General features: G+C 35.9%; 1 protein-coding gene and 1 long non-coding RNA gene across 14 annotated transcripts in view; one reads left to right on the forward strand and one right to left on the reverse strand.

The window, feature by feature from the left end:
- DNM3 (dynamin 3) overlaps positions 1-27,239 on the reverse strand; it is a 570,492-nt gene that overhangs the window by 251,621 nt on the left and 291,632 nt on the right. For all 12 annotated transcript variants that reach the window (XM_073804407.1, XM_073804410.1, XM_073804428.1 and 9 more), the window contains one exon: positions 26,846-26,959. In XM_073804407.1, coding sequence (XP_073660508.1) covers positions 26,846-26,959 — 114 coding nt within the window. The remainder of the gene's footprint in view (positions 1-26,845; positions 26,960-27,239) is intronic.
- Positions 10,958-16,923, forward strand: LOC109547163 (uncharacterized). 2 transcript variants are annotated; one of them, XR_002172904.3, is made up of 3 exons: positions 10,958-11,139; positions 13,292-13,366; positions 14,899-16,923. It is a non-coding gene; the product is annotated as an uncharacterized lncRNA (long non-coding RNA). The 2 variants fall into 2 exon arrangements; XR_004526138.2 differs by having other exon boundaries at positions 10,958-13,366.

Below are 27,239 nucleotides of genomic sequence, written 5' to 3' on the forward strand. Positions count from 1 at the left end.
AAACCTTAAACAACTCAGCCTCCCTTTCCAACATAAAGTGGGAAATTAAGTTGTGAAAGGAAAAGTTTTAATCTATTCAAGCATATAATCAACTTGATTTTGTAACCTTGATCTCATGTTTGTTTGTTTGTTTTCAAAGCACAAGGCCCACTGAATTCAGAAATGCAGGTGTGTTACTCCTAAACATGGGTATGTATGATCTGGTCACGTTTATTAAAGGGAAATGACAACTTGAATGATTGGTCTCTATATTTTAAATGTTAATATTTTTATTATTCACAATCTACTTTATCTTAATCGTGTTTATTCTTCCTTAAATGCCAACTTCATAATATATTTAAATTATATAAATTATTTATATTTATTATTTAAATTATAAATATATAAGGGCTACTAAATAGAAAACTTAAAAAAGAATCTCCAGAATATTTTTCTGAAAATTAAAACAGTTGAACCCTCCTACTCCCAACTAGCCCATCCATACACCTATTCGTATCAAGTTTTACATAGCTAAATTAAAACACTACAGTAAAATTCCCCTATCCCTAAAAGGGATGATCTAAAACTAACCAAAAAAAGAGGGTTTTTCTGCTTTCTTCCCTTTCTCACTCTCAAAAGAATGTCTGCTTACCAAAAACCAGAATGAGACTTTCGTTTTAATTTCAACTAAGACAAATGTTAGAGTATTACTACTCATCAACAGGAAGCAAAATTACTCATCCATTCCACTGAGATATCTAAGACTAGAAGACTCAACATATTTTCTCCCTTCTTAAAGGATCCTATGTGATGGGATTAAATTTCACAAATTCCAAAATACATTTACGATGCAGGATTTTAAAATTTAATCCCTTTGCTATTCACTTTAGTTTTAAACAGCTTGTTTATCTTCTTCCTGCTAGCACAAAATGTGGTGCAGAAATGGAAACCAGATTTCTTTATGTAGTGAATTTCATGTGGTTTCCACATTTCTCCTGGCAGTCGTTTCCCAGCAGACATTCATCTAAAAAATTCTTCCTTGAGTGATTTTTAAGTAAGATGGCATCTGTAGCATTTTGTGGCACATTCTAAGCACACTCTCAAATGCACTACAAATGGCCTGTGCGTTATAGCGTTCTGCATTGCAGTTTACATTTAAAGTCTTTGTAAAGGTAAATAAAGATGTTAAAAATGTAATTAGGAAGGTGATTTTGGGTGGCCTTGATTCTTACTTAAGAAGGAATCTCCTTTCTTTGACTCTTCACGTTCAGGAAAATCTCAGATTGATCAATATATGTTTATTAGCCTGATTCCATTTGGGAAGCCATTGTGCAGCACATAGCAACTACAGGTGTGGCCCCTGCCCTCAAAAAGTTTATAATCAAGTGAAAAAGATGAGACATAAATGCCAGAACAAGTCAAGCAACAGTTTGAGAAGAATCAGCAAAGCACAAACAACAAATGGATGAATGAATGGAATGGACAATGAGGTCTATAAGGCTATCTGGAAATACCTGATATGCAATATTCTCTGGAGCCATGAGAAAGCCAGTTTAAAGCAAAATGGTATGGGGAATTTTCTGGCGGTCCAGTGGTTAGGACTCGGCACTTTCACTTCCGTGGCCCAGGTTCAATCCCTGGTCAGGGAACTGAGATCCTGCAAGCCGTGAGGTGAGGCCAAAAAATAAAAAATCACTGCCTGTGAAGAAGATTATTTTAAAGGCCACAAGGAAGTATAAAAACAATTTAGTTTAGTTTTGGAGCTATTTGTTTTTAAGCAATGCATACACAGGATTAAATTTATCTGATTGAAAATTCAAGGAGAAAAAACAAAATCTCATTAAACAGTCTAATACATATTTTTACTGGTAGCTCAATTCCAACTCTGTTTCCTAAAGAAGAATCAGGAAGAACTGTGGGTGGAGAGGAGAGGGAAGAGCTACAGAAAGTCTCACACTGAGCAGAGGAGGGGCAGAGAAGGAAGACAGAACAGTAGGAAAGAGGAGGAGAAGAAAGGAACAAAAGTTAATAATAAGCCTATTCTCCTGAATGCCCTTCGATCACTTTGGTAGAGATACAGTACGGTACAATAACACATACCACTGCCTTCTGACGCAATAACTAGTTTAACTAATATTCTCAGATCTTCCTCTCCTTAAGACATTCAGCAACACCACAAAAGTTACCAAGGGTGGAAATGGTATCTGCTAAAGCGCCACAACCACTGGCCCCAAGGCAGTGCCGTGACAATTCTCCAAGCTGTTGCTATATGAATTGTTGAAAAAGTCTTCAAAAACATCCCAATTTATTTTGTCATATTATCTAAATCAGACCTGCTCCCAAGCACCCCCTCCCAACCACCTCTCATTTGACCAATGAGAAAATGGCAGAGCTGAACTAGAATCAGTCAATTTTGGTACTCCTTCTCTTATACCTCAGTTGTATCCAAGAAAGCAAAGGTTTAAATTAACTTCAAAGAAGGGGAACTTGTACAAGAAAGATGAAATTTTGAAATCAAATACAATTAATTTAATCTCTATGAATACTAAATCACCAAACATCTTCTGCTCTAGGCACTGAGCAACTTGGCTATAGTTGGCTATAGCAGTTTCACTATAAATGTTAATTTGAAACTTCTATTGATGTGGGTAAGCAAAGAGAACTGTATTATGGAAATCTTACAAAGAACAGTTTTTCACAGGGTCTTTCCAAACAGATTCCATCAGTATGCACATACACAAAAAACTCACTAAAAGTCTCCTATACTTAATGTGAAGGAAATATGTACCATGGGAATGATAGTTTTTAAGTGGGGAATTCCCTGGTAGTCCAGTGGTTAGGACCTTCGTGCTTCCATTGCAGGGGGTATGGGTTCGATCCCTGGTCAGGAACTAAGATCCTGCAAGCTGCACAACCAAGCCAAAAAAAAAAAAAAAAAAAGAAAGAAAGAAAAAAAGTGGGGAATTTGATACATTCAGAAAACCCTGCATATACATACAACAGACAAATGCACTGAAAATGATACAGTATAGGAATGCAACAGAAGTGGCATTCATCTAAATGAGTCTGAATATACAAAATACTGTCGAAGCAAAATAAAATTAAACAATAATAAAATAAAGTTAGAATTAACTTTAACAAATTGGATCCAACCTAATTGCTCATAACCAGTATGAGCATTATTGGGAGACTAACACCAATTATTTTATGATCTGAAGGCAAAGGTGGAACTAAAATTAAGATTGATTTAGAAAACAGGCAGGGCAAAATTTACTGGAAAATAAACTCCCATTAGCTTTCTTGTCCTTTTTAATGGTTAAAAAAATGAAGGAGTCAACTTTCTAAAAATTAACCAATTGAAATGTAGTACTGAAAATTTCATGGACTGAAATCATGAAATAAGGGAGGTAAGTACAACTATCTTCACACTGGCTTCACTACTGGCAGAAGGCACTTACTTTTAGAAAAATCAAAAGATTCCTCTTATACAGCTTATTCTGGTTCTTGTTTTCTCTGTTTAGAAAACTTGAAGGAAAAAAAAAAAGAACTTTAAGTTCTTTTCGTTCTTTGATGAGCTTCTCAGGAATAATTTCATGAGGCCCTGAAAACGCAGAGTGAACTCTAAGCATCATCTCCAGTGAGTTGATGCACACAATGGGCCGGACAGCACCTAAGGCTACCCTCAAACACTTTCAGTGGAGTCCAGATCCCTTGAAGAAAACAAACTATTTAAAAAACTACTAGTTCCCCAACAAAACAAGCCAATATTTCAAAAGCAATCATAATCCATTCTAGCCAATAAAATCCAAGACTAGTTCTTTCTTGAAAAGACTAAGATGAAATGGAAATGAAGCAGCATGCACTGAAGGAAAACTGTTTGTTACAAGGTGGAGGGTTGGGAGTAAACTGTTACCAAACCAAACCAAACCAATACTACACAAAGTGTGCGTGCAGTTTTTAAATGCAGTCAGTGATAGCTCCACCTATAGAGGAATCAATCCCCTTAAAATGTTGCATTTGCAAAATTACAAAGGCATTTACTACCTAATTTTCACTTATTAACCTTCAACTGGTGCTATAAAGCTCTGGCAGGCACAATTTTTTAAAAAAAGAATGAAATGTGCACACACTAAAACTAACGTCTAAGATTACAAAAAACATTCATGTGCTTTAACTTTTAAAAGGGGAAAAGAATTGATTTTGATGTTGGTAATTCTCATATAGAGATCTGGTTTAGTTTAAAAGTATATATAGATATATAAAAATATTTATAAATTATATAAATATTTACAAAGTATATATACACACATATACATAGATGCACTTACACGTTTATGCATGTGTAAACACATGTGTTTTAATATATACATGCAAAACTATAATAAAAACAGATACACTCAAAGGAGAGGAAGGTCATTACTGACTTTTCAAAGAGATTCTCCAAAAGGTTATCTTAAGGAGCCTCTCCCACTACAGTGTTTTTTAAAAACCCTGTTGTCTTTCTTTCAGAATCAAGTATTTTCTTCTATTTTTACTTGTTTTACACACAGATGATTTATTTACCCAATGAGATTATAAACACCTTGAGGAAAATAACACTTTCTTCCTGAACAGTACTTGCTGTTGCTTGTGCTTTGGAGTCACAGGACCTGGTTTTGAATAGACGATCAGTAATTGAATCAAGGTGGGGGCCTGCCTGTGCCCTCCCAGCAGTACCTAAGCTGCATGAGGCCCTCCTGTGCGCCAGGCCCTGATCCAAGCTTTTCTCACACATTACCCCTTTTAGTCCTCAGAGAAACCCTATTTTACAGATGAGAAAACTGGAGCTCAGAATACTGTAGTTAAACGATTGCCAACGTCACCAAATAATGAGTTGTGAAGACAGGATTCAAACCCACGCCCTCCAGCTCCAAAACCCTTATGCTGCACTGTCTCCTGCTTCCACTTCATCTGCAGCCTTGGAGAAATCCTACCTTTCGGGGTTGTTGGATTAAATTATATCACATGTGAAAAACTAGCATGGAGGCCTGGTATAAAACAAGTGTCAAAAAAAAAATTAAAAAGAAACAAAACAAACATTTAAAAATGGAAAACAGTACACTTTCCTTTCTCTACAACTTTTGCACTGTAGTCCTGGGAGTCAATGAAGTTACATAATCTGATTCTGCATGGCAAATTGAAGCAACTTTTGGTTAATATGCAAATAAGTGCTTTCATAAAGATATGTGATTAATAGTCACTTGCAACATGGAAATAACCTTTCAACATGGACTAATTTATACACCAAGTGCTTTCATTTGTCTATAAAAGTAAAGCAAATTCTCATGGTGGCATGAATAGAAGTATTTTAATATGGTCTCATATATCCCTTAAATAAATTCTCTGGAGAATGAACAGAACTGGGAAGCCAGTTAAGGTAACTATAATATTCTCAACTAAACAGATTTATGTCGGATTTAACCCTTTTAGCAATTCAAATAATTGTGTTTCCCTTCTGAATATAACAAAAGATCATAAATCCTAAAATAAAGATACTGTGCCATGTATTATGGAGGTATGTGTATCATCACTTAAAGACTTGGAGCTTCTGTAACAATCTACTGCATAATTGCAGGTATCCTGGATAAAGCAGAAAGCTCTCTTCACACACGTATTTCCTTGTAGCCAATATGCTTCACTTGCACCCCTAGCCACAGAAAGGATACTTTTTCTACCCCTGCAAAAACGTGCTTTCTGAGTCTTTATGTGATGCACATGCAGATTTTCTTTCCCTTTTTGAAACCACGCATGCTTGTTTCTGAGTCGTACAAAGGAAATAAACTATTGGTGATGCCAAAAGACATCAGGAGTCAATATTCTAAAATTGTCAGTGACCCGAGTACACCATATTTCTCTTGTCCAAGTGAGCCAATACTCATTTTAAAGTCTGATTGTAACGTGGAATTCAATAAGAGTCCATAGTACATAGCATTCAGATGATGCTCGTCAGCTTTTGGGGGCTGAAGCAGGCAGCAGACTGCATTCCTAGTACGCTCTCACTTAAAATCCGCCTGAAAAGGCCAGCACCAATTTTCCAACCCCTTTATCTTGCTTCCCCCTAAAGATTTCAAGACAGTACTTCAAATTTTACTGGAGTCATAAATCATATATTTACCTTCATGCAACTGGTTTTCAATAGAGCCAGAGTTTGTAAGGTTTGTCTGCCGGATGTATTATGTTACTGGAATATAGAAATGGCTGCTGTGCACGCCAGTGGTTAGTAAAACTCAAAGACGTAACATTATCTTTCTCAATTGATTTGAGGAAAGAATGTTCATAAAATATATACTGCTTTTGGTTAGGGGCTGATTTCTAAATAAACAGACTCAGCAATGGAAATTCTAGAGACGGGCAAAACAAAACATGCATTAGTAAATGTACGTTTTAAAATCAACTCTCTCACAATCTTTGCCTTTTTGCAAGCTTTTTGAAGATTGTAAAATCAGTTGCATTAAGCTTATGATTTATAGCTGTTCTAATCTAACTTCTTTTTCAATTGTTGAAAGAAAATCCGTTAACTCTTCTGGACTATTTCTCCTCTATTTTACAGCCTCTGATGTTGCATCTCTGGCTAAGAAGGCACTTCTCTGCAGTGATCTGTAGGCAGCCATTTGTTTGAGAATCAGGGAAGGAGAGAAAAGGGGAAAGCTTTGCTACAACAAATTTCCCAGTCCTTTCGGGCCCTGACAAAATAGGAAATGCTGGCAATCAGAAGACAGCATTGCCTCCAATTAAAAAAAAAAAAAAAGTGCTAATCCACACAACATAAAGCCAAACTAAGTGGGGCTATCTTCCCTAATTTGCAATGAACTGGGGTCAACTAGATTTTTATCTCAAATACAAACTGGGAAGGAGAAAACAACAAGAGAGGAAACACTACATCTTGGTTAGATCCTGCTTTTCACACAAGATGGTATGACCGATAGTTACACAGGATGCGTCCAGAAGATTAGAAGCCCAAAAATAAGCAAGGAAATATGGCTGGCCCAATGTTCACAACTATTTCTAAAAGAGCAGTGCAATCTGATACATAACTGCAGTACACATATATAAATGTTAAAATTGTACCATGTTTTCCATTTAAGATAAAAAATAAGACAGCTTTAATTCTTGAATTATTATCATGACAAATGTTTGATCAGAAAACACATGCATACTATGTAGCTTTTACTCATTCTTTGATAGTTTACTAAATGGCCTACTTTAGACTAGTTAAAGAAAGTATAAAGACACCATTCCTCATTCCTACCTTCAATTAACATATTCTATTTTGGGGAAAAAATCCAAATAATGTGAAATAGTAACAACATTTCAGTATAAAACTAAAAGAAGGCAGAAGATAATTGACAAGTTATTAACAGGAAATGTAAGTGCTATACAAATTCAGTAGAGGAAAAAATTTATCTGTATGGGCTGACAATATGCTTCTGAGCACAGGCCTTTGACTTAGAAAAATTTGAGTTCTTCTATTTACTGTAATTCCACAAAGCAATATGCTTAACCTCTCTGAGCCTCAATTTCACCATCAATAAAATGGGAATGATGGTAATATTTACCCCCATAAGGTTATTATAAGAAATGGATACATTGTATATGAAAGGATTTGGGCATCTATAAAGAAGCTATAAAATGACCATTGAGAAGGTGGTAAAAGGAATCACATCAAACTGTTACCATTAATTTGAAAAAGCAGAGAGGGTCAGGATGTTGGAGGGAAAGATTATTAACTTTTTCTTTACATACTTTCTATTATTTGAACTTTTATAATGCTCATGCATTGTCTTGTAACAAAAAAATTAAAGCTATATAAATACTATCTGAAGTATGCGTACCTGGATGTCACAAAATATTCTAACTGTAAACACTGGTAACACTGTTCCTTTATAAATACATAGAAACGAGACTCAGTCCTGGTTTCAATTTGAGAATTTCTAAAATTATAAAAATTTGCCAAGCTTGGGAATGATAAATAACTGAAACAGTGTTTCCTATCCATGTCACTTCCAAAAAGAGCAAATTCTGTAGTCACCCAAAACCATCCATTGATTCAAACAATCACTTCGGTCAATACATTTTGAAATAACCAAGGTAAATAACATTAGTTCTCAAAGGCAAGCCTTTGTCATGTCTAACTTTGCTTTTTAGAGCCCATCACATTGTAGATATTTAACTGGTAACTTTACAGACATAGAAAAGTCCTTAGGCCATTTCCAAGTGAATGCCAAGGGCTTTCCATAAAGCCATGGCAGACTTTTTAGATTGAACTTGATCACAGATTAGCATTCCTAACATTAGAAGTAAGTGTGAGCTCTTTGAGGGCAGGAATCATATCTTTTTCACCTTAATGTCCGTCCCTGGCCTTGTGACTAGCACATGAGCAGGCAAGAATAAATATTTGTTGAACTATTTGGAAGAAAGATAACTCTAAAACATTTTCCTCACCTGGAAGCCCAATGAGATGGGCATATATGCTAAGGGAAACATAACCTTTACAGTTGTTTCCATAGGAAAATCACTTAAAATGCTTCAAAAGCAGTAAAGGTAAGTATAAAATTGAGTTCCTTGAATAAAATGTCATAAAAACACCTATTTGAGAAACAGATCTCTCCTATGTTTGAAAAAGTATAGATGTGTGAACTAAGATGAAATCATGGAGCAGGCTGATCAGAATCACCTTTCAACTGCCTTACAAAAATTCCCAAGGCATGTTTCCTCAGTATAAATAGAAGAGGGCAGAGGAAAGGCTTTCACTATTTGTGGCAGGAACAAGCCCACACCTGGAATGCTGGATTCCTGGCTGACTATTGTCCCACTGGCTCATGGCTCCTCTATGATGATTCCTGAATAAACATATAGATACTCAAAAAAGACAGAGTTGGTATCCACATGTAATAAGACTATTAAGTAGTATATAGTCACACTTGCATATTTCCAGTATTATGTAATAGTGTAAAGCAGTGACAGGGAAAAAAGGAGTTGAGGCACACTGGGCTTGCTCAACCACTATGGAATAGGCCCTGAAAACACAAGTATGGAGGCAGAAGTACAGTGATATCAAGTAATTCTTCTGAATTTCCATTTATGAGTTAAATCTCTCTATGAATGATATGCCTAATGCTAATCTCTTAATTCCATCCTAAACTGCTGGATAATTCATTTTTATCTTATTTAATCTTCCTCCCCAGGTGAGCAGGGCTTATAATAACTTTTGAACACTTTAATGGTATGTTAATTCAAGAGAAGACATTTAATGAAAAGCAAATGCTTTAAGACACTTCTCACTTGAAGCCTTTGGAAATATTCAACCCAACATATTTTAAAGAGAGATTTTTCTGCTTCTAAAAAGTATTGCAGAAGGTCAGTAGAAATGAATTGCTTTGGCTGTAATTCTTTAAAGAATTCTAAGTTTCTTAGTTTGGCTACTCAAATTAAATTTGGAAGCTACCTAGAAATTTTTTCACATTTGGATCTCTAGAAGGGCTATTAATCAAGCTCTTGTTTGAGGCAACTCGAACTTCAGTCAGAATACTATTGAGTGGAAGTCAGAGAGCTGTATAATCAGAATACGCAACAGTATATATAATTGAAAACATCACCAAAAGAAGAAAAGTAGATGCCAGCAGACTGGCATCTATGTTATAACATGTTGTCAAGCGGTGCTTGGCAAATTTCAACAGATTTAATTAACCAGCGATGAAACTAAGCAGTAGAATACCATTAAAACAAAAGTATTAACACAGAATCAGGAATTACCAGTGAAAAACGGTGCTGCACCTAGTAGCATGGATCTACCAGAGGCAATTTGTTAGGAGACCAGAGTCATTATTTCATAGTGGAGGCTTGAAATCAAAACTTTTAAGTTTCTTTAGGTCAAACTATAGCACAGCATTCAGAGAGCCAGCCAAAATAGCTGAGGAAGGCCACATGTGGAACTAATTACTCATGGAGAGGCCATGACAAAGAACATTTCTCCAGACTTTTCATGGGGGCTTCACTTTCAGGAAGTTGCTATAATTACTGTTCAAGTCTAGATCAGCCTGCAAGCCGCTGACAGATCCAACAGACAGGAGGAGGAGGGAAAGAGAGAGAGAGAGAGAGAGGGAGGGAGGGAGGGAGGGAGGGAGAGAGGGAGGGAGGGAGAGGGAGAGGGAGAGGGAGAGGGGGAGAGAGAGAGAGAGAGAGAGAGAGAGAGAGGAAAAAAAAAAAAAAGAACTTATCTGCCCTTTCTGAAGAGTGAATTACCAGAAAATAAAGTACCACAGGAAAGCTCAAAAAAGGTTTCCAAATGAGCTCTGGCTTCCAGAGTTCAACTTTCTGTTTACTTTTTTATCTACCCTCTATCTTCAAATTACTTTTCTAGCCTGGATCGGACAGCAAATTTGTACTTCTACACTAACTCACTTTCAGTTGGCCACAGCAGAACTGTACATCTCGACTCTTTTTTTTCAGCTTTTCCATACTGGGGCCCACTTCCTGCCCAGTTGAGGAAAAAAATCTGGCCTGAAGATGAAATGACTGCTTAACATTACACTAAAACATCTGGTACCATTTTATGCACAGACCCATGTCTGAGAGCAGGCGATTCTAGCGGTCTCTCCAGCGGCACAGCGCATACCCAAACCTCCCCAGGGTGACATCATCCCATATATGGACTCTCCAGCCCAGCCCTCCCCCTTTTCCTGGTCCTAAATTCATTGCCAGTTCCCCAGTCTGCAGCAAATGTGCCACGTCAAGACTGGAAATCACAGCCCTTGAGTCTCAGTCGGGGCAGCAGAATTCAGGGGGGGAAGCCGAATGCAACCCCTTTTTCCCAAAGACCGGAGAGGATTTTAAGTACATAGATGGAAGCTTCTGGAGATCCTGCTCCGTCGCCCCAGTGTTCAGACTACCTGTTCAGGACAATGCCGTTGTACAGTAGTCTGCACATTGGTTAGACTGGGCAAGGGAGAGCAACGCCATGGACAGCTGGGGACAAAAGTTGCTGTTTCCGAGGAGAAGACATTTGTTTGCCCCTTTTTTGAATCTCATATACAGTGTTTTTCTTCACAGGTTTTGCACAGTAGGGACCAGGAAGCCCTCGGGACACTGCCGAGAAAGGACTGCTCGAGGGAAGACCTGTGGGTAAGGCCTTCTTGACTGCTCACCTGGGCTATGACCAGGAGAGCCTAGGTGGGGAGCCAATGATTTGCTTTCACATGTGAGAGAAACTGAGGTATCTGCATGACAGATAGGTCTGCATTTAATTTTAAAAGAGCAACAATGTGTGGTACATAGTGATTTACTAGATGTTATTCAATTTCTGAAGAGTTTAACTATTTTCTTAAGTTTAAAGGTTTTCCCACTTCAAAATGAAATATGAAACACACCCCAAACACTTAAGAATAATTTAATGAGGCTGGTTTTCAATTGTTGAAATTGATAATCCAGAGACCTAAAAACTTATTCGAATGAGGGCTGTAGTATAACTTTTAGCATCCCAGGATTGAATCCATTTTGCCCCAAAGAATACTTGCTATTATTAAAATGCTACTTGAATAGTGCTTTTCTTAAATTTTATATAATATAAATATCAGAAATAATAGTATCTAACAATAAAAGAAGAGGCTGCCAAGTTTTTGCCTACCAGACAATGCAGATGGGACTGGTCCAGAAAAGAGCACCAACCCAGAACTTATTGAGTCAGCAATAAATAATCGGAGAATAAAAACCTCTATGTTCAGATATCACAATATATATCTCTGTATTGCATTTTTTAAAAAATCCAAGAATGGTTGATAACTGCTGGTCAGCTGAGCCCTCGTGGCTATATTTTACAAGGCTTCTACTTCTCTGAGCACTTAAAATGATAAGGTACTTTGTCTAGAAACCCACTGATAAAAAAGGAATTTGTAAACGAAAGCAAAGTTTTCTTTGGTCAGTTTCCAGCTGTCCTGGGGGTGAAGGAGGGTGGGAGAGGGGGAGGAAGGTGGGAGGGAGGAAAACCCTCAAGCTGAATGAAATCCCAATAGAGAGAATAATAGAGAAAGTCTGGGTTGCAATATGATCCATGCTGAACTTTAGAGATGGGTTCCTTAAAGAACGTTCTGGAAAAAAATGTTACTGCCTCAACCCCCATTTATATCTACCCCCAAACAATTCTATATAATGAAAACATCTGTTCTTTAGGCTTTTGTGTGAATCTAACCCCTTTTGTCCTCCTTTAAATTCTGTAAAGTTACATTGGTTCCTTAACAAATCCTTTTCTAAATCATACATTTTGCAACAACAATTCAAACATTGTCACAAGTTCTCTTTGGCAAAACGTTTTATTACCAAAGATTCCCCACGTTATCTTTGGTCAAGACAATTTATTTTAAAAATTACCCCTTTGATCATTCCAAAACTGGTACAAAAGTTTTCTCTTTTATTCATGGTTTTTAGTTAAAATATAAAAAGCAAGGATTTATTTTAGCTATTTTCTCCAGTTAGATGATACAATGTCATCCTTTTTTTTTTCTTCTATTGTATCTTGGAGGCTTCCAGATTAATTATTTTTAATAAAACAAGTAAGATTTTAAAACTCTATATAGTTTTTTTTTACATAGGAAAATTGAAAAAATCTATTAGGTAACTTTATGGGAGCTTATTTTTTTAAGAAATATATTTTTACTAATTGATATAGTTACTAAAGAAGATAGCTATAAGGTACTTTGGCAATATTTAAGATTTTTCAAATTTGGGGGTTTTGTTTGTTTTTTTACTCCATAGAAATAACTGAATTTCCTAACTTGCTTTAATTTCATGTTTATTTAATTTAAATGTCTTTCTTCATATTAAGTGGTCTTTTTGTTTTAATGAAACAAACCCCCACTGGTTCCTCACCTATTTTCTCCCTCAGGATTACTTTTAGTCTGGAGACAGAGGGGACCCGATGGTGTCCTTGGCATAAGTACAGGAGTAGGAACATAAGAATTAATTTGCAAAAGGGATAGCCGAGGAGCCCCTGCACGTGCTCAGTGAGCCCTGGCAACTCATTTTTAATGCAAGCTTTTAACAAATGGGAAAGAATAGTACATCTTTTTAAATTCATGAACTAAGTTAAAAATCAAAAGTAAAAGCTCACTTTATAAACCACTGCTGACTGAAGGAAGGATGGTAGTTTATGCGCTGGTATACATACTAACATGTATACACACACATATCGTAAAATAACCTTATCTATTTCCAGAGTAATTAGAATAATGTTTAACTTTCTTTTGATATTACTTTGTAAGGAAATATACAAATGTTTTAGGGATCATGGGATCTATTCCAGAGGAAACTAACCAACAATGAACAACTTCTACTAAAACTACCCCTGGATGTAATGGTAAGTGTAAGTATTAAAATTAAATATTGTACATCGTCAGAAAGAGAAAATTGCAAGGCCTGTCCAAACTGTACTTCATAGAAACTTAGTAGTTTATTTTGCATTTTAGCGCATGGTGATTGATAAGTTAGACCAGGTACTGAGTTAAAATGAAAAATTTTTCCGCTAAGAGAAGGAAATTCAGAGCCTTAGCTTTAACACCATCATTTCTTAATTGGAAAAGGATCAACATAAAACAGTTTATTTACATTTTCAACTCCCACTGCTTTTTTAAGCCATAGATCTCAAAACCAAAGAAAATTTATTTACAGTGGGACGAAATTTCACACTGATCACTTTCTTGCAATTAGTTAATAGGTTTAATGTCCTTCCTGCTTGGTATTTGAGCTTTCGGCCAAGATAATGTGTTTATATTTTTTAAAAACCAAAATATACTATCTACCCCCACCTCTCACCCTACAGACCACCCAAGTTTTTCACTTTGTGGGAAAGAGTTCAGGCACAAAACTCCTAATGAAGGAATTTTCTCCCCCCACCCCCTTTTTTTTTCCCCCGGTTGAAGTCTTAAAGCTGTTATAGGACATAAAAAGAAAATACAACTTGGTAATGTAGAAAAGTTCACTCACCCACCAGAGTCCATCCTTACTAAAGAGAAGCCAAAGCTTTTGATTACTCTACAAGAGATTTGCTCTTCTCTGAGGAGACTATCCCACCCATCTCAATAATGTCTAAATAATAGCTAAGAGACCATCACTCATAAATCCCAGCTTAAAATAACTAGAAGTCATGCTTTAACCTAAGAAAAGACAGGAAATTCCTGAGTAAAGATTGAAACTTTCTTACTTGGTTTCTTCTACCTTTTTAACCTCGGTGTGCTACGAATTATTTAGGTAGAAATATTTATCAATTTTTTGAAGATCTCTTATTAAGAATTTTTATCAGTTTTAATAAATAGAGATAAAGAAGTAAATTAAAGAAAATAATTAAATCTTAATTTTGAATTTCCTGACTTAACTGTGACAGCCAGTTTTCTGGAGTTGATTTGGTTTAATTTTGCTGTAGAAGACTTAGAATATGATTCTATTTTTGCATTTCTTTCTTAAGATAATAAACAAAAGACAAAAAGGAGGTGTAATAACCATATTAAAAAATACATGGTATGATAATAATATAAATAGCTTTTTTATATTTTACCTAGTATATTAAGTGATAATGAATTAATATTTACTGTACAGTTTAGAAGATAGAAAAAAATCTTAAATGTTTTTTCAGTCTTCCATCAGGTTCAACATAACCAAAAAGTGTGCATATGCCACATACTTACTAAAATTGTGTTTTTAAAATCTACTAGAAACATAAATTGTCCAAAAGTCTTATGAGTAGAATAAAATCATTTTTCAGCAAGATTTTTTCCCCCCTGAAAAACAGTTATGGTTTTTCAGGCTCAAATACATTGGGTATCTTGGTTTAATAGAACTGCTTCATATTAAAGGATAACATGAACTCACAAATATTTCTTTCTATTTTTTCAGGTTGCATGCATCATTCCTTTAATTGAGCAGAGTTAACTGGATCAAATTATTTATGGGAGAGAGAGGGAAAGCTATACAGAATTACAGTAATTTTAAATTTCCACCAATATACTCTTTGTAAGTGAATCACTCCATAAATATTTTCTGTTGCACTGAATGCAGCAACAATAACAAAATAGTTTCTTAAGGTATTTGTTTTTGCATACTCTGGCCTTGTAATTATTTAAACAGCAGCCAAGTTTAGTGATGTTTTTGATTCTGTCAAGAAAAAAAAATAAGTCCTCTACTCAGAAGTGATGACCAGAAACAGAATCTGACATTTATTTTTTGAAATTAAATAAATAAATGGAAAGTTGCATTTATCAACTCTTTGTTAAAACTGTACCATATCTAATCACTGCATAAAAGTTCAGATGTGTAGAATACTGTCATTTTTTTCAGTCTCTAAAAACTATTTTGCTCTCCATAAACTTTCTATTTGCTATTTTCTCAGAATTTTACAATTAAAGGAAAATAACAAACTACTTGTTTTCCTTAAAATTCTTTGAAAAAATCCCTAAGTACACATTCCTTGGACAATAAGGTTTTGTTTTGTTTTTTAAAATTCTATTTATTGGAATTTTGACTATCTGGATATTTTATTTTTTAAAGGGCAGGGAAATTTGTTAAATACCTCTACGGAAGTGAATTGATCATTTATATTAAAATAACCAGTAGAATTATTCTCAAGTCACCAGAATTAAATTTTCTAACTGTATATTTAACAACATTAATTCTTTCTTATATGAATTTTAAGGAAATTTTCCAGAGGGTCTGGCTTTACTTTTTAGATACGAAATGAAGCTTTCTCTTCTGTGTTTAAGGTACTATTTTGTAACTGCGCTGCACTAACAATGTCCAATACACATTGTGAGCATCCCTGTGGGTAACAACTTTTTAGTTTATACCCTTTTGATTCATGGCACAGCCCTGTAGTTAATTAAGAGGAAGAAAACTTAAGCTCACAACTGCTTTTTATTTGGTTTTCAAATCCATACTTTAAAACTTTGCATTAAAAAATATGAGAAATTTATATAAGTTCCTGTTGCTTAATAAAATATTGATAAAAATACATCCCCTTGTCAAAATCCAACTAACAAAGCATCAGATACCAAAGTCCGTTTGTTGCATTGTCAAATACATTAGGCTCATTGATTATTTTGAAAATGGCTGCCATTTCCATGTAAATGACAAGTTTCTTTTTCATGGGCTAGATTATGGTACTTACCTATTACAAGAAACATGTATAAACATAGTCTTTATCTTTAACTTCAGTTTTAAAATATGCAGAGTTTTGTGAAGAGGAAAAACATCTGGTTCAATTACTCTGAACTCTGACTGCATGTGGGCCAGTAGTAATATGAACTGGATTTAAGAATAAACCTTGTGTTTAGTCTTTTTTGTTGTTGTTTTATCCTTAAAATTTCAATGTGAGTTTTCTGCTCTGTCAATTATCCATGTTAGCACATTTGGAATGAATGTATAAGTGTACTTTCTGAATAAAGTCAAAAGTCTAACTTGTTTTTAGTTCCATAATGTTTTAATGTTTAATTCTATTGTGTGTTTTTCTCCCTTTCCCCTGACCCTCCAAAATCACCAAATCTGGAAAACAGACTGATTGTATCTGCCCATGAGCAAAGGAAACCTGAAGGAACCAAGGGCCTGGCTGGACGGAGTTGTCATGTGTCTGCCTGTCTACACTTGCTGTGCAGAACATCCGCTCACCTGTACAGCAGGCACAGACAGGCAGTCACATGACAACCCAGCCTGAATGACAACCAGCCATTGAAAGAAAGCAGCCCTCACACCATAGCATCTACACCAAGAGCTACAACCAAAATGAGGGGCGCGGGGGCCTGGGGTTTTAATTTGTTGGTTTCTTAACTCTTATGTATTATTATTATTTTTGATTCAAATATTGAAACCCACCAAAAGTAAAGTGAGTGGTGCTTATGAAATATAATAAAACCCATTTCTGAAAATGTTCCTGTGCTTTCTATAGTTCTCTTTTCCTAATCGTTGTCAGTAAATTACTACCCTTGACATTTATTGTACACAGCTTTTGAGCAGCACCCCCAAAATGAATGTAACAAAACAATATAACCTCAGTCTGATGTTTGACAGAATAAGTGATTCTAACAATTCTACTCCAAAAACTAAGTTTAGTTTTCTATATCATCATGACTTTTTAAGACACAGAGATGAAGAAAAGAAAAAGAGTGAAGAGATAATATTCCAGGGAATAATGTATTTTGAGTTAACAAACTCCGCCAGTTTGGGCCTGGGTAAAACACAGTGAAAAGAGTATTTATTTCCAACATAATTTTCAAGTGTATTAAAATATTTGCCTCTCTTCTTTTGATATATACAAAGCTGAAATTGAAGCTTCGATATTTCCAAATGTCATGATGTACATGATTTATTACTGCCATTGTTAAATTAAGAAATTAAGAAGGAAGTACAGTTCTAAGGGTGGAATTTACGGGGCCAATGCATTCACTTGGAATACATGCTTCCATTCACTGTAAATTTTCAAACTCTTGAAATGTTCAGGCAATTCAATTATTTTCAAAAAGAACAAGGAAAGCTATTACTGGATATGCAGTGTATAATTTTGCCATGTCTTTTGAGGATATGTCAAAACTTTATACACTGTGAACTAGGGTGAAATGATCAGGGTTGGCTTGTTTATATGAATATTTCAAATATTCAAGGGTAAAAAATGGGGAGATGGGTAAAATTAAAAATTTGTCAACTTTGGTTTGGTTCACTAACATGTCAACTTCAGTATTTAAAATTAATTTTCATCTTTCTTAGAAAGATTCTGGTCAAACTTTAAAATATATTGCACAAGGCTACCCAAAATTTTTGCTTTTTTAAATCTAACTAAACATTTCAAGTGTATATTTTGGATTAAAGCAAATCATTTTTATTCAGATATTTCATTTTTAAAATGAAAGATTTAGTCATAAGGATAAAAACTCCCCGAGGTTCAAAATTTTTATTATTATTTGATATTTTACCAAACCTGACACCATAGTTTCTTAAAAACAACAACAAAAACAAAAACAGTGATTGGGTAAAACTAATAAGTAAAAATATGATTGAAGCTAAATTCTTGCATTTACAATCTGGCCTAAGGAAATATGTCATCTGCTAAAACATGCTACTGCAAAACACATTATGAAATGAAGGTTTTTACCTTAAAGAAGAGTCCCATGACTAGCAAATAAAGTCCTGAACAATAGTTCACAAAATGTAAAATATAAACAGGAAGACAATATAAAAATGTCTCACAATATTTGCATAAAATCACCCAGTTGTAAATGCTTTATACAACCTGTAGCAAATGCCTCCGACAGGAGTCTGCATATGGATCATCCTATTGGACCCGGCAAGGCAGTGCCAGGACAGTGCTTGAGAGCTCTCTGGCTGACACGATAGCTGGGTCATAACATAAAGGAGACTGTTCCATTACACCAAGCTCCAAAGGGAAAGCTAAGGAGGCCAGGCCAGCGCAGTCATCCTGTAGTGAACCACTCCAGGATGACGTTTCAAATAATTTTCCCTTAAAACATGAGGTTAACATATTGGTATTACATTCTTTTTACTTAGCTTGAAAGAATGTCATATATATATATATATATAAATTCATTAAATGAGGTACATTTAAAAATTTTACTCTTCCAGGAAACGGTAATATAAAGGGTAATATTTTTCTTCCAATATAAACTTCTGAGTACAACAAATAATACATATGAGGGAATGGGTGTGGGTTTATAAGTATTTTTAATAAATTTGAAATAGCATTTACCATTATGGTTTGTTGAATATGTTTTTCAAAAGTATAAATCTTTGCATAATTCTAGAACTTGGAAATGTTTACATGAAATAATCCCACATTAAAAAGCATAACACAAGATAGCTTATGTATATGAAAAAGCACATGCACAACTATGATCATGAAGAATTTAAAGTAACATAAATGTTTTAAAGTTTAATATTTATTGAGACTTTTTTAAAATAAAAAATATCTAAATTTTGGCTAACTAAAACAACTCAGCAAGAAGTGTGACTAGTGTTCACAGGGTCAATCCTGACCTCATCACAAGGAGCATGCGGACCTAACAGGAAACAGAATCTTGAAAGTCTAAGTGCAAATGGAAGGAGCTGAAGATTTCTATAACTTCTCCGTCTCACAACTTTCACCATCCAGGGACATAGCTGTCACTTCGTTTCCTATTACCAAAGTTACATGTGTCATCTGTTACAGTTACATAATAAAAACAATACTAAGTAAATATCCCTATAAGGGAATTATATAATCTCCTTATCAAGCTTTCCAAACACATCAACCCACAAAAATGAGGCCTGTAATTTTTTGAGTCCAAAGAATGTCCTTATTTCAATGCAGATTTTGGATTTTCTTCAATACTGTAAGGTTAGTACATTTCCACTGGAAATGCTTCTGTTGAATTACCCTACTTTCCTAGGAGTATTCCATTATGATTTTAATCTTCATGTTGGACTACCTAAATGGAATAAATATTGGCTATGTACTATCATTGTTCATAAACTAGCAATCCCTTTTTTTTCAGAGATTTCAACTACCATTTACACATTTCTCATTGATACTAAGAAAAATAAGACTCTTTTCTCCTTGAATCAGAATATTCTATTCTTTTAAATTTTGTATTTTGGAATAATTTAAATAAAAGCCATCACATTTTTTTTTCAAATCTGATTTTAAAGATTAATGTAGAGCTATCTAAATCCACAATCTTTTTGAAATGATAGTTTCTATTTTATTCCAATGCCTTGCCCTTTTCTAAATCCCTCCAAAGAACTGTGCAACAGGGAGATCAGCTTGTGCTTTGTGACCACTTAGAGGGGTGGGAGGGAGGCTCAAGAGGGAGGGGATTGGGGATACATGTATACATATAACTGATTCACTTTGTTATATAGCAGAAACTAACACAACATTGTAAAGCAATTATACTCCAATAAAGATGTAAAAAAAAAAGAACTGTGCAAAATATATTTATAATGTATGAAAATGACACTGGGAAATTTATTTTCTGCTTAAATTATCTTCAATCCAGGAAGTCATATAGTCAGAGGGAAAAAAAATCCATTAACCTTCAATCATGAAACTTAAGAAAATTTTAAGACAATCTACATCTAAGGGTAATTTTACCCTGTAATTCAATAATTTGGTTTAGCCACTTGTGATACCAGGACATGATGAATTACTATGCTGCACTTAATTATTTATTTGCTCAATCACATCTTCACTTGGCCAATATTTACTTAGCGTCACCTCTCAGAGCCATGTCTACTGGTGGTAGAACATGGAACAAGACAGTGGCTCCTGGGCTCAAGAAGCTTACAGTTCAGCAGGAACTTAAAAGCATTCAACCAATACTTAACACGTGTGATGAGTTTTGTCAATTTTCTCCTTTTGAAAAAATCTCTTAAATTCATCCATTTCTATCAATTTCCCTCAACCCATCCAGCCCAAGCTACCATTATCTCTTATGTATACCACAGCAATGGCTTTCTACAACTCCCCAATTCAGTTTTGTCCTCCTCCAATCCAGTCTCTACAAAGCAATCACAAAGATCTATAAAACTTTCAAATCCTATTATGTGACTCTTCAGCTTAAAAACTTCAAAGGCTTCTCATCATTCTTTGGATCAAAATCCTTAATCTTTATAGAGTCCTTTTCTCTATTTGTTCCAGTCACAGTGGCCTAAGTTCAGTTTCTTACATTCATCAGGCTCTATCTTGCCTTAGGCATTAACACAAACTTTCTCTCACCACTCAGTTTAATGTCCCCCCATGCTGTGATTACCATCCCAGATACTCCTTAAGTCAAACACATCATTGGATTTATCTTATTCACAGTTTGTAATCTGAATCTCATAGTTGTTCCTGATTGTTTATGTTTTCTTTATCAGAAAATATCCTTCATAAGGGTGGGTACTTTGCTAACCACTTTATCCTTAGTGATTAGGATAGTGTCTGGTACATAACAGGTGCTCAGAATATATTTGTTGGGAAATGTTCAGGTGATTAAGAGCACAGCACGGATACTTAGTAGCTGGCTGAATTAGTCTCTTTGAGTCTCAATCTTCATTTCTAAAATGGAGAATGTAAATAAAGTATTGACTTAGTTCAGTGCCTGATAAACTTTATTATAAATAATAAATGTTAACCATTATCATGATGATCTTCATCAAGATCATCATTCAGATTGAAAGCTGGCCTTCATGAGCTTAAGCAGGTAGAATGAATAACAGAGATATTTTTTACAACCACAATTACTTTAGAACTAGGGAGCATCTTGTTAACTGAAAGTCCATTTGGCTTGGTTGAGCATTTTGACTAATTTGGATATACAAAGGTGAGCCTGAAATGAAGGCTGGACTAGATGCTAAGAAGAGCTGAGTGGATGTACATAAAAGAATGAGTAAACACCTTGAGTTTGGGGCAATCCAGACTGACAGCACTGAGGGGAGAGATGTGAAGGGGAAGAGAAAGAGAGAAGCCTATGTACTTTCCTTGGGCTGGGCCAGCACATGGCTAGAGCTGCCAGTGACACACCCAGTGCCCACTAGTTAAAAACTGCTGTGCAGAGGGTTATCTAATATGCTATTTGAGGTTGTCTGAATTGCTGTATTTCTTCCTCAAATCCTTAGTAAATATAAGTACTACAAATATCTTTATATTATTATTTTGATAGAAATCAAAGGAGCTGAGTCTCATTCATCCAAGATCCCAAGGGATATATGTGGACACACAATCCTGCATGTCCAAGCTCTGTCCTCACCCCCATAAACAGTTCCCCCTTGACTTGGGGTATGCACAATGACAGAATGCTCTGGAGAGGATGGACCCAGGAAGAGGTCTATGCAACCCCTAGAAATGCATTCAGAGCCACTTTTGTACAGAATTTCAGAGTCTGGGGTACTGGAGTATGATTTGGAAGGACAGCCAGGTTTGGGTAAATCCCCTTGGTGATTAGTTATAAACTATCTAACCACGTACAAGATGGTCTATTTATTTTCGTGTTGCAGAAAGCCCCAATTTTTGAGTAATGCTAAAGGATAACATATAGTCAAGTACATAGATTAATTATGTTTTCCATAACCACTTTGTATTATATAGATTCTCTGAAGATAACACATTGAAATAACACTGCCTGGGACACAGGTGGAAACCTTTCCATTAAGATCATCTGTCAGTAACATTACAGATAACATTACTGTAATGTAGAATAATGGTTCAAAACATGAGGTCCACAGATGTCTGAGCGTGTTCACGAACCCATCTAAGATTTAAGGGTAGGGAGGATAGTTATATTAAGGATGGGGAGAAAGCAGGAAAAATGATGGGGACCTATTATTACCATCATGCCAACTCTAGCTTAAAATTATTACACAGGGTTATCATGCTATTGCCTTTGCCAGTTTGGATAGGAAATCACATAGTTTGATATTATCATCTCTAACCCATAGGCTGGTGAGGAGGCAGCATAGAAAAGTCCCACTGAAGGAACAGGATCTGAGTTGCATTTTACTGCCTGAATCTTACCATTGTCTGCTGAAAAATCCCAGATCCCATACATCCTATCTCACAAAATGAAATGACCAAATTGGAAATTAGAAGACATGTGAGTGAAAGAATGACATTATTGTAGGAGGGCATAGTATTACTTGAGACGACAAGAATAAATATATAAATGTGATGCCTAAAAGATTATAAATGCACTTGTTAATATACGATTTCTTAGAGTCCTACAAACTCCCTTTGAGGTGATTTGGTCAGCAACAGTCCCCATTTGATAAGCTAAAACTGAGGCTCAGAGAAGTCTGACTTGTTCCAACACTGGCAGTTAGTCGTAGCAAATTCACATCCTCCAGCACCTCACCCTTTTCATTGCACCAAGCATATGGTCTACAGGGTCTTTTGTTCAATTAATCGCATCTTGAAAACAGTTTGAACCATTGTTCTTTAATCACAAATACATTTCATAAGTCATTTATATTTATTACAAACCTGTCAAAAGTTAAATAAAACCATATCTATTCATGTGCCATAATATGCTATTTATTCAACAGCCAATTAGATTGTAATGAAAACATACCAGTCTAATTACACAAGAAAGCAGGAAGATGAAAGAACATAGAAACAAATAACAATTCTCTATGAAAATCTGAATATAAATTATTAAATAAATGATAAATCTATAACTAACCTAATAATATTTATGGTGTCACACTTGCTTGACTAAGAGAGATAAATTGCTATGTAACAGGATTTCCAAAGTGTGTAGATGCTGATGTGACAGATACCATGGGAACAAAGTACAAGCACTCAACTTACCAACAAACTGACTCCAAAAGTTGGGTAAGGACTCATGCTTATTTTCACAAAGGAAAATTGTAAATTTGGGGTTTTCAAGGTTGCCCACAGAAGCATCTTTAATCCATATCCAGAAGCATAGTTAAACTATGACAGCAAGGCATGTATGAAATCTAAGCATCATTTAAAACACTGTTAATAAAGGATGGGTATTCAGGGTACAAATTCAAGGGGCCAAAGAAAATTCATTACCTCTAAGCCCCACCCTCCTGACATTTCTTCTGACCTCCTTTCCCCATACCCTCCCTTCCAGCCTTGGCTCCCAGCAGACGCTAATAACTATTAGTTGAATACTGGTAAAGAGCAAGGAACAGTGCTGACCCCTCCCTTCTGCCCTGCCCGCAGGCTCAGAGGTGGTCTGTGGTGGTAGGAAGTGCTGGCAATAGAAATGGAGCAGGATGGTGAACCAGAGTGGTGGTTACCAAGGGGTGGTAAGGTGGGGATGAATGAGGATGGCTTCAGGGAGAAAAGGCTCTGCCCCACTGACACATACTTTGAAGACAGGGGTCATGAGTCAGGCATTACTATTCGGAAAATTTCCTATCTGGTTTCTTGAGCAGAGTTTTTCATGAGAAACAGTAGCTAATGACTACAGTGTAGCTGTATGTGGCCCATCAGTTTGCTTTACCCTGAACTTGAGCTCTCCTCTCCAGCCAGTACAAGCCACCATCTTCTCTTGCCTGAACCACTGATACAGTCTGCTAGCTGGTCTCCCTTCTTCTATTCTTGCCACCCCAACTCCATCCACACACACATTCCATCCCACAAATCATGCCCAACCCAGCAGCCAGACTGATCCTTCTAAAACGTAAATCCAATCAGGTCACATCCTATTGACACAGGCCAATGGTTTTCAATTATCCTTGGAATAAAATCCAAATCATTGGCCTGACAAGGTACCTCTGATTCTATATTTCCTACTTCTCTCTCCTTCTCCTCCTCCACCTCAGCCATAAGCTTCCTGCCCACTGCCACCCTGGAATGTTCTTCAACATAATCTTCTACACAGTTCGTCATTCCAGTCTCTGCTCCAATGTTACTTCTTCGCAAACACTCAATCTAAAAGTCCCTCCCCCGTCAGTTTTTAGCTCACTGACCTATTTTCTTCAGGGCACTTACTATCCGATATTGTATTGTTGTTAGCCTACTTGTTAGCTCCATAGAGCAGCATCCTCATCTGTCGTTTTCCCTTTCTTAAAATGATCTAAACTAAGAAAACAACCCTTTTCTAAACTTTTTTCATCTAAATCAGTCCAATCTATTTTAAGGGTCATTATGACCTACCCTTCCCACCCAACACACACACACAGCCCACCACCTTCCACACACATACCTTTAATAAAATGTTCTCTGGCACTTGGTTAATATTATAACTGCACACATGTATTTTCTATCTATGGTAACCAAGTGCTCATGAGGGAGCTTCAGCAGCAGAGATTTTGTAAAAATTTTTTCTGAATTTATAGCAGAGAGAAAGGGCTGACTGGTGACCATGAGCTCACCAAGCTCTCAAAGCCTCTTCCTTCCCTACAGGGAGCATCATGTGCCTTCCAACAGGCTTGTTTCAGAAACCCTAAAGCCATACTCCGACAGCAGTGGCTAATCCCAGAGTCTTCAGGGCCCCTGATACTAACACTCAGGGAGAGGTCAATGCTGGGATGCCTGGTACTCATCTTAATAAATCCTCTGTGGGATGAGGTTGACTTGGAAAACTCCAGCACCTCGGAGATTCTTGCGTCCATTTGTGGTTGAAGTCCTAAGCTCTGGAGCCAGACAGCGTGTGTTCAAATTTCTGCTTTGCTACCAAGTAGCTATGAGACCTTGGCAAGTTAGTTATCCTCACCAACACCAAGTGTTCTACCATAAGGAAAACTGAGTCCTATAGAAATGACTTTTTGAAAGGTTGTGTTTTTTCTTCATTTACTCACCTGAAAAATGGGGATAATAATAGTACCTATCCTTATGGTTGTAATGTGGATTAAATGCCTTAATTAATAAATATAAAACACTAGCTATTACTAACATGATTCCTCAGCAAAATCTTTTGCTTTGCCTAGAATAACTGAGAATGGTCCATAGACCAATATGTATTTAAGTGTACATACATGATCACCTACTTGTGAACACTTGTAAACAAATACTTGTAAACAAAATGCATCTAAGAGAAGATCTAGTAGGGCAACTGAATACAAAAGAAGATTATGTAATTACTGATGTTTATATCTAGAAAGGCATCTCAGAGCTCCTGAGGCTGTTGCCTTTAAACACTGGAGCTTCCACAGAATGAGAGAGAGATCTAAGCAGCCAGCACAGGAAAGAAACCAATGCTAATCCTCAGACTCACAACAACCAATTCCACGTTTGACTGAAGTCATTAAAATATGTGACAAAAATTTGAAATAAAGCTTTTGAGTAGAAATTTTCTTTGGACCTTTCTATAAGATCTGATTTCCTTTACTGCAGAAAATTTAGTGCCCATCAACTGATCATCTGATATTTATTAAACACATTATTTGCACAAAGCATTTAGGAAAAAGAAAGAACTACATAGGACATGAAGTTTTTCCTCCAACAATTTACAAAAGCACCTTGCAGTGCTTTCAGAAGATATCAAGCCAAGAGCGGAAGGACTTTTAACTCTGAAACGCGTGCCTTTTATAACCAAATACAACTGACACAATCTCACCTGTATATAGTTTTGCTATCACAGAGTATTCTTATCCAATGTTTGCATGCTGCATTATAAGCCCCCCAAATTTCTCAAGTCAGACCAGAGCTATTAAAATTTCCAAAACACTGCTTAATTTCCATCCGTGCCCTCCCAAATTTACCAGTATCACTTTATAGCACTTTAATGGCTCTGTAAGACTGATTTTTTTGTGTGTGCTTTTCTATCAGACTTAAATGAGTAATAAGTCACAGGCCCAATATTATTAACATCTAACATGAACCAGAACACCATAATTATCATAATTCATGCTTTTACATAGATATCAAATTCTCAAAGAAAAAATTTGTATAAACAATTATCTAGTACTCACTTGAAGACTAGTGATTTGGACATTTTCAAAAGCCTGTCATTTGAGACAGATGTCACAGCAACAATTCCAAAATGCTTTATTAACTCTGCATCACTGCTATTAACTTTGCTCTTACGATGCTCTATTATCTTGAGTATTTTCAACACATTATTGAATGAAAATCGCTTTCACTATATCACTACCTTGCCATTATTACAAAGAAGGATCCCTAACTCCATTTCTTCAGGGAAATAAATGTGACTACAAATAAAAGATATTTGAGGGGACTATCGTAAAATTTTAAATCTATGAGGAAAAAACAGTGCTTCTTCAAACATCCCAAGCTAAGTCTTACTGAAAAAAAACCACTGGTGCCTTAAAATTGTATATCACAATACTATCAATTAATTTGAAAGAGAAACATTTTAATTTTAAAAATTCTGTCACTTCTGTGGCTCACCTCATCATCTTTGTACCAGGATAAGCTTTCAGCAGTAAGGACGAACCAGTATCCCTTGGAGCCTCCTTTCATGATGCCAATGTTGCTGATGGTTAGCCATCCCTTGCGAATCACCTTCAAGAGAGCACAGATCAGCAGAGACGTTTAATTTAACATGAGCCCATGGGGAATGCACGTTTGCACTAAGTTAAAAACAAGATACAAGTTACAATAAGAATAGCATTGTTCCCTCAAAGCTCACCTTCTATTAAACTATTCAGAATAATATATCTTCATGGTTCCCTGGTGGCGCAGTGGTTAAGAATCTGCCTGCCAATGCAGGGAACACAGGTTCAAGCCCTGGTCCGGGAAGATCCCACATGTCACGGAGCAGCTAAGCCCACGTACCACAACT

This window comes from Tursiops truncatus, chromosome 1, assembly GCF_011762595.2.
Source record: "Tursiops truncatus isolate mTurTru1 chromosome 1, mTurTru1.mat.Y, whole genome shotgun sequence".
Classification (NCBI taxonomy): Eukaryota; Metazoa; Chordata; class Mammalia; order Artiodactyla; family Delphinidae; genus Tursiops; species Tursiops truncatus.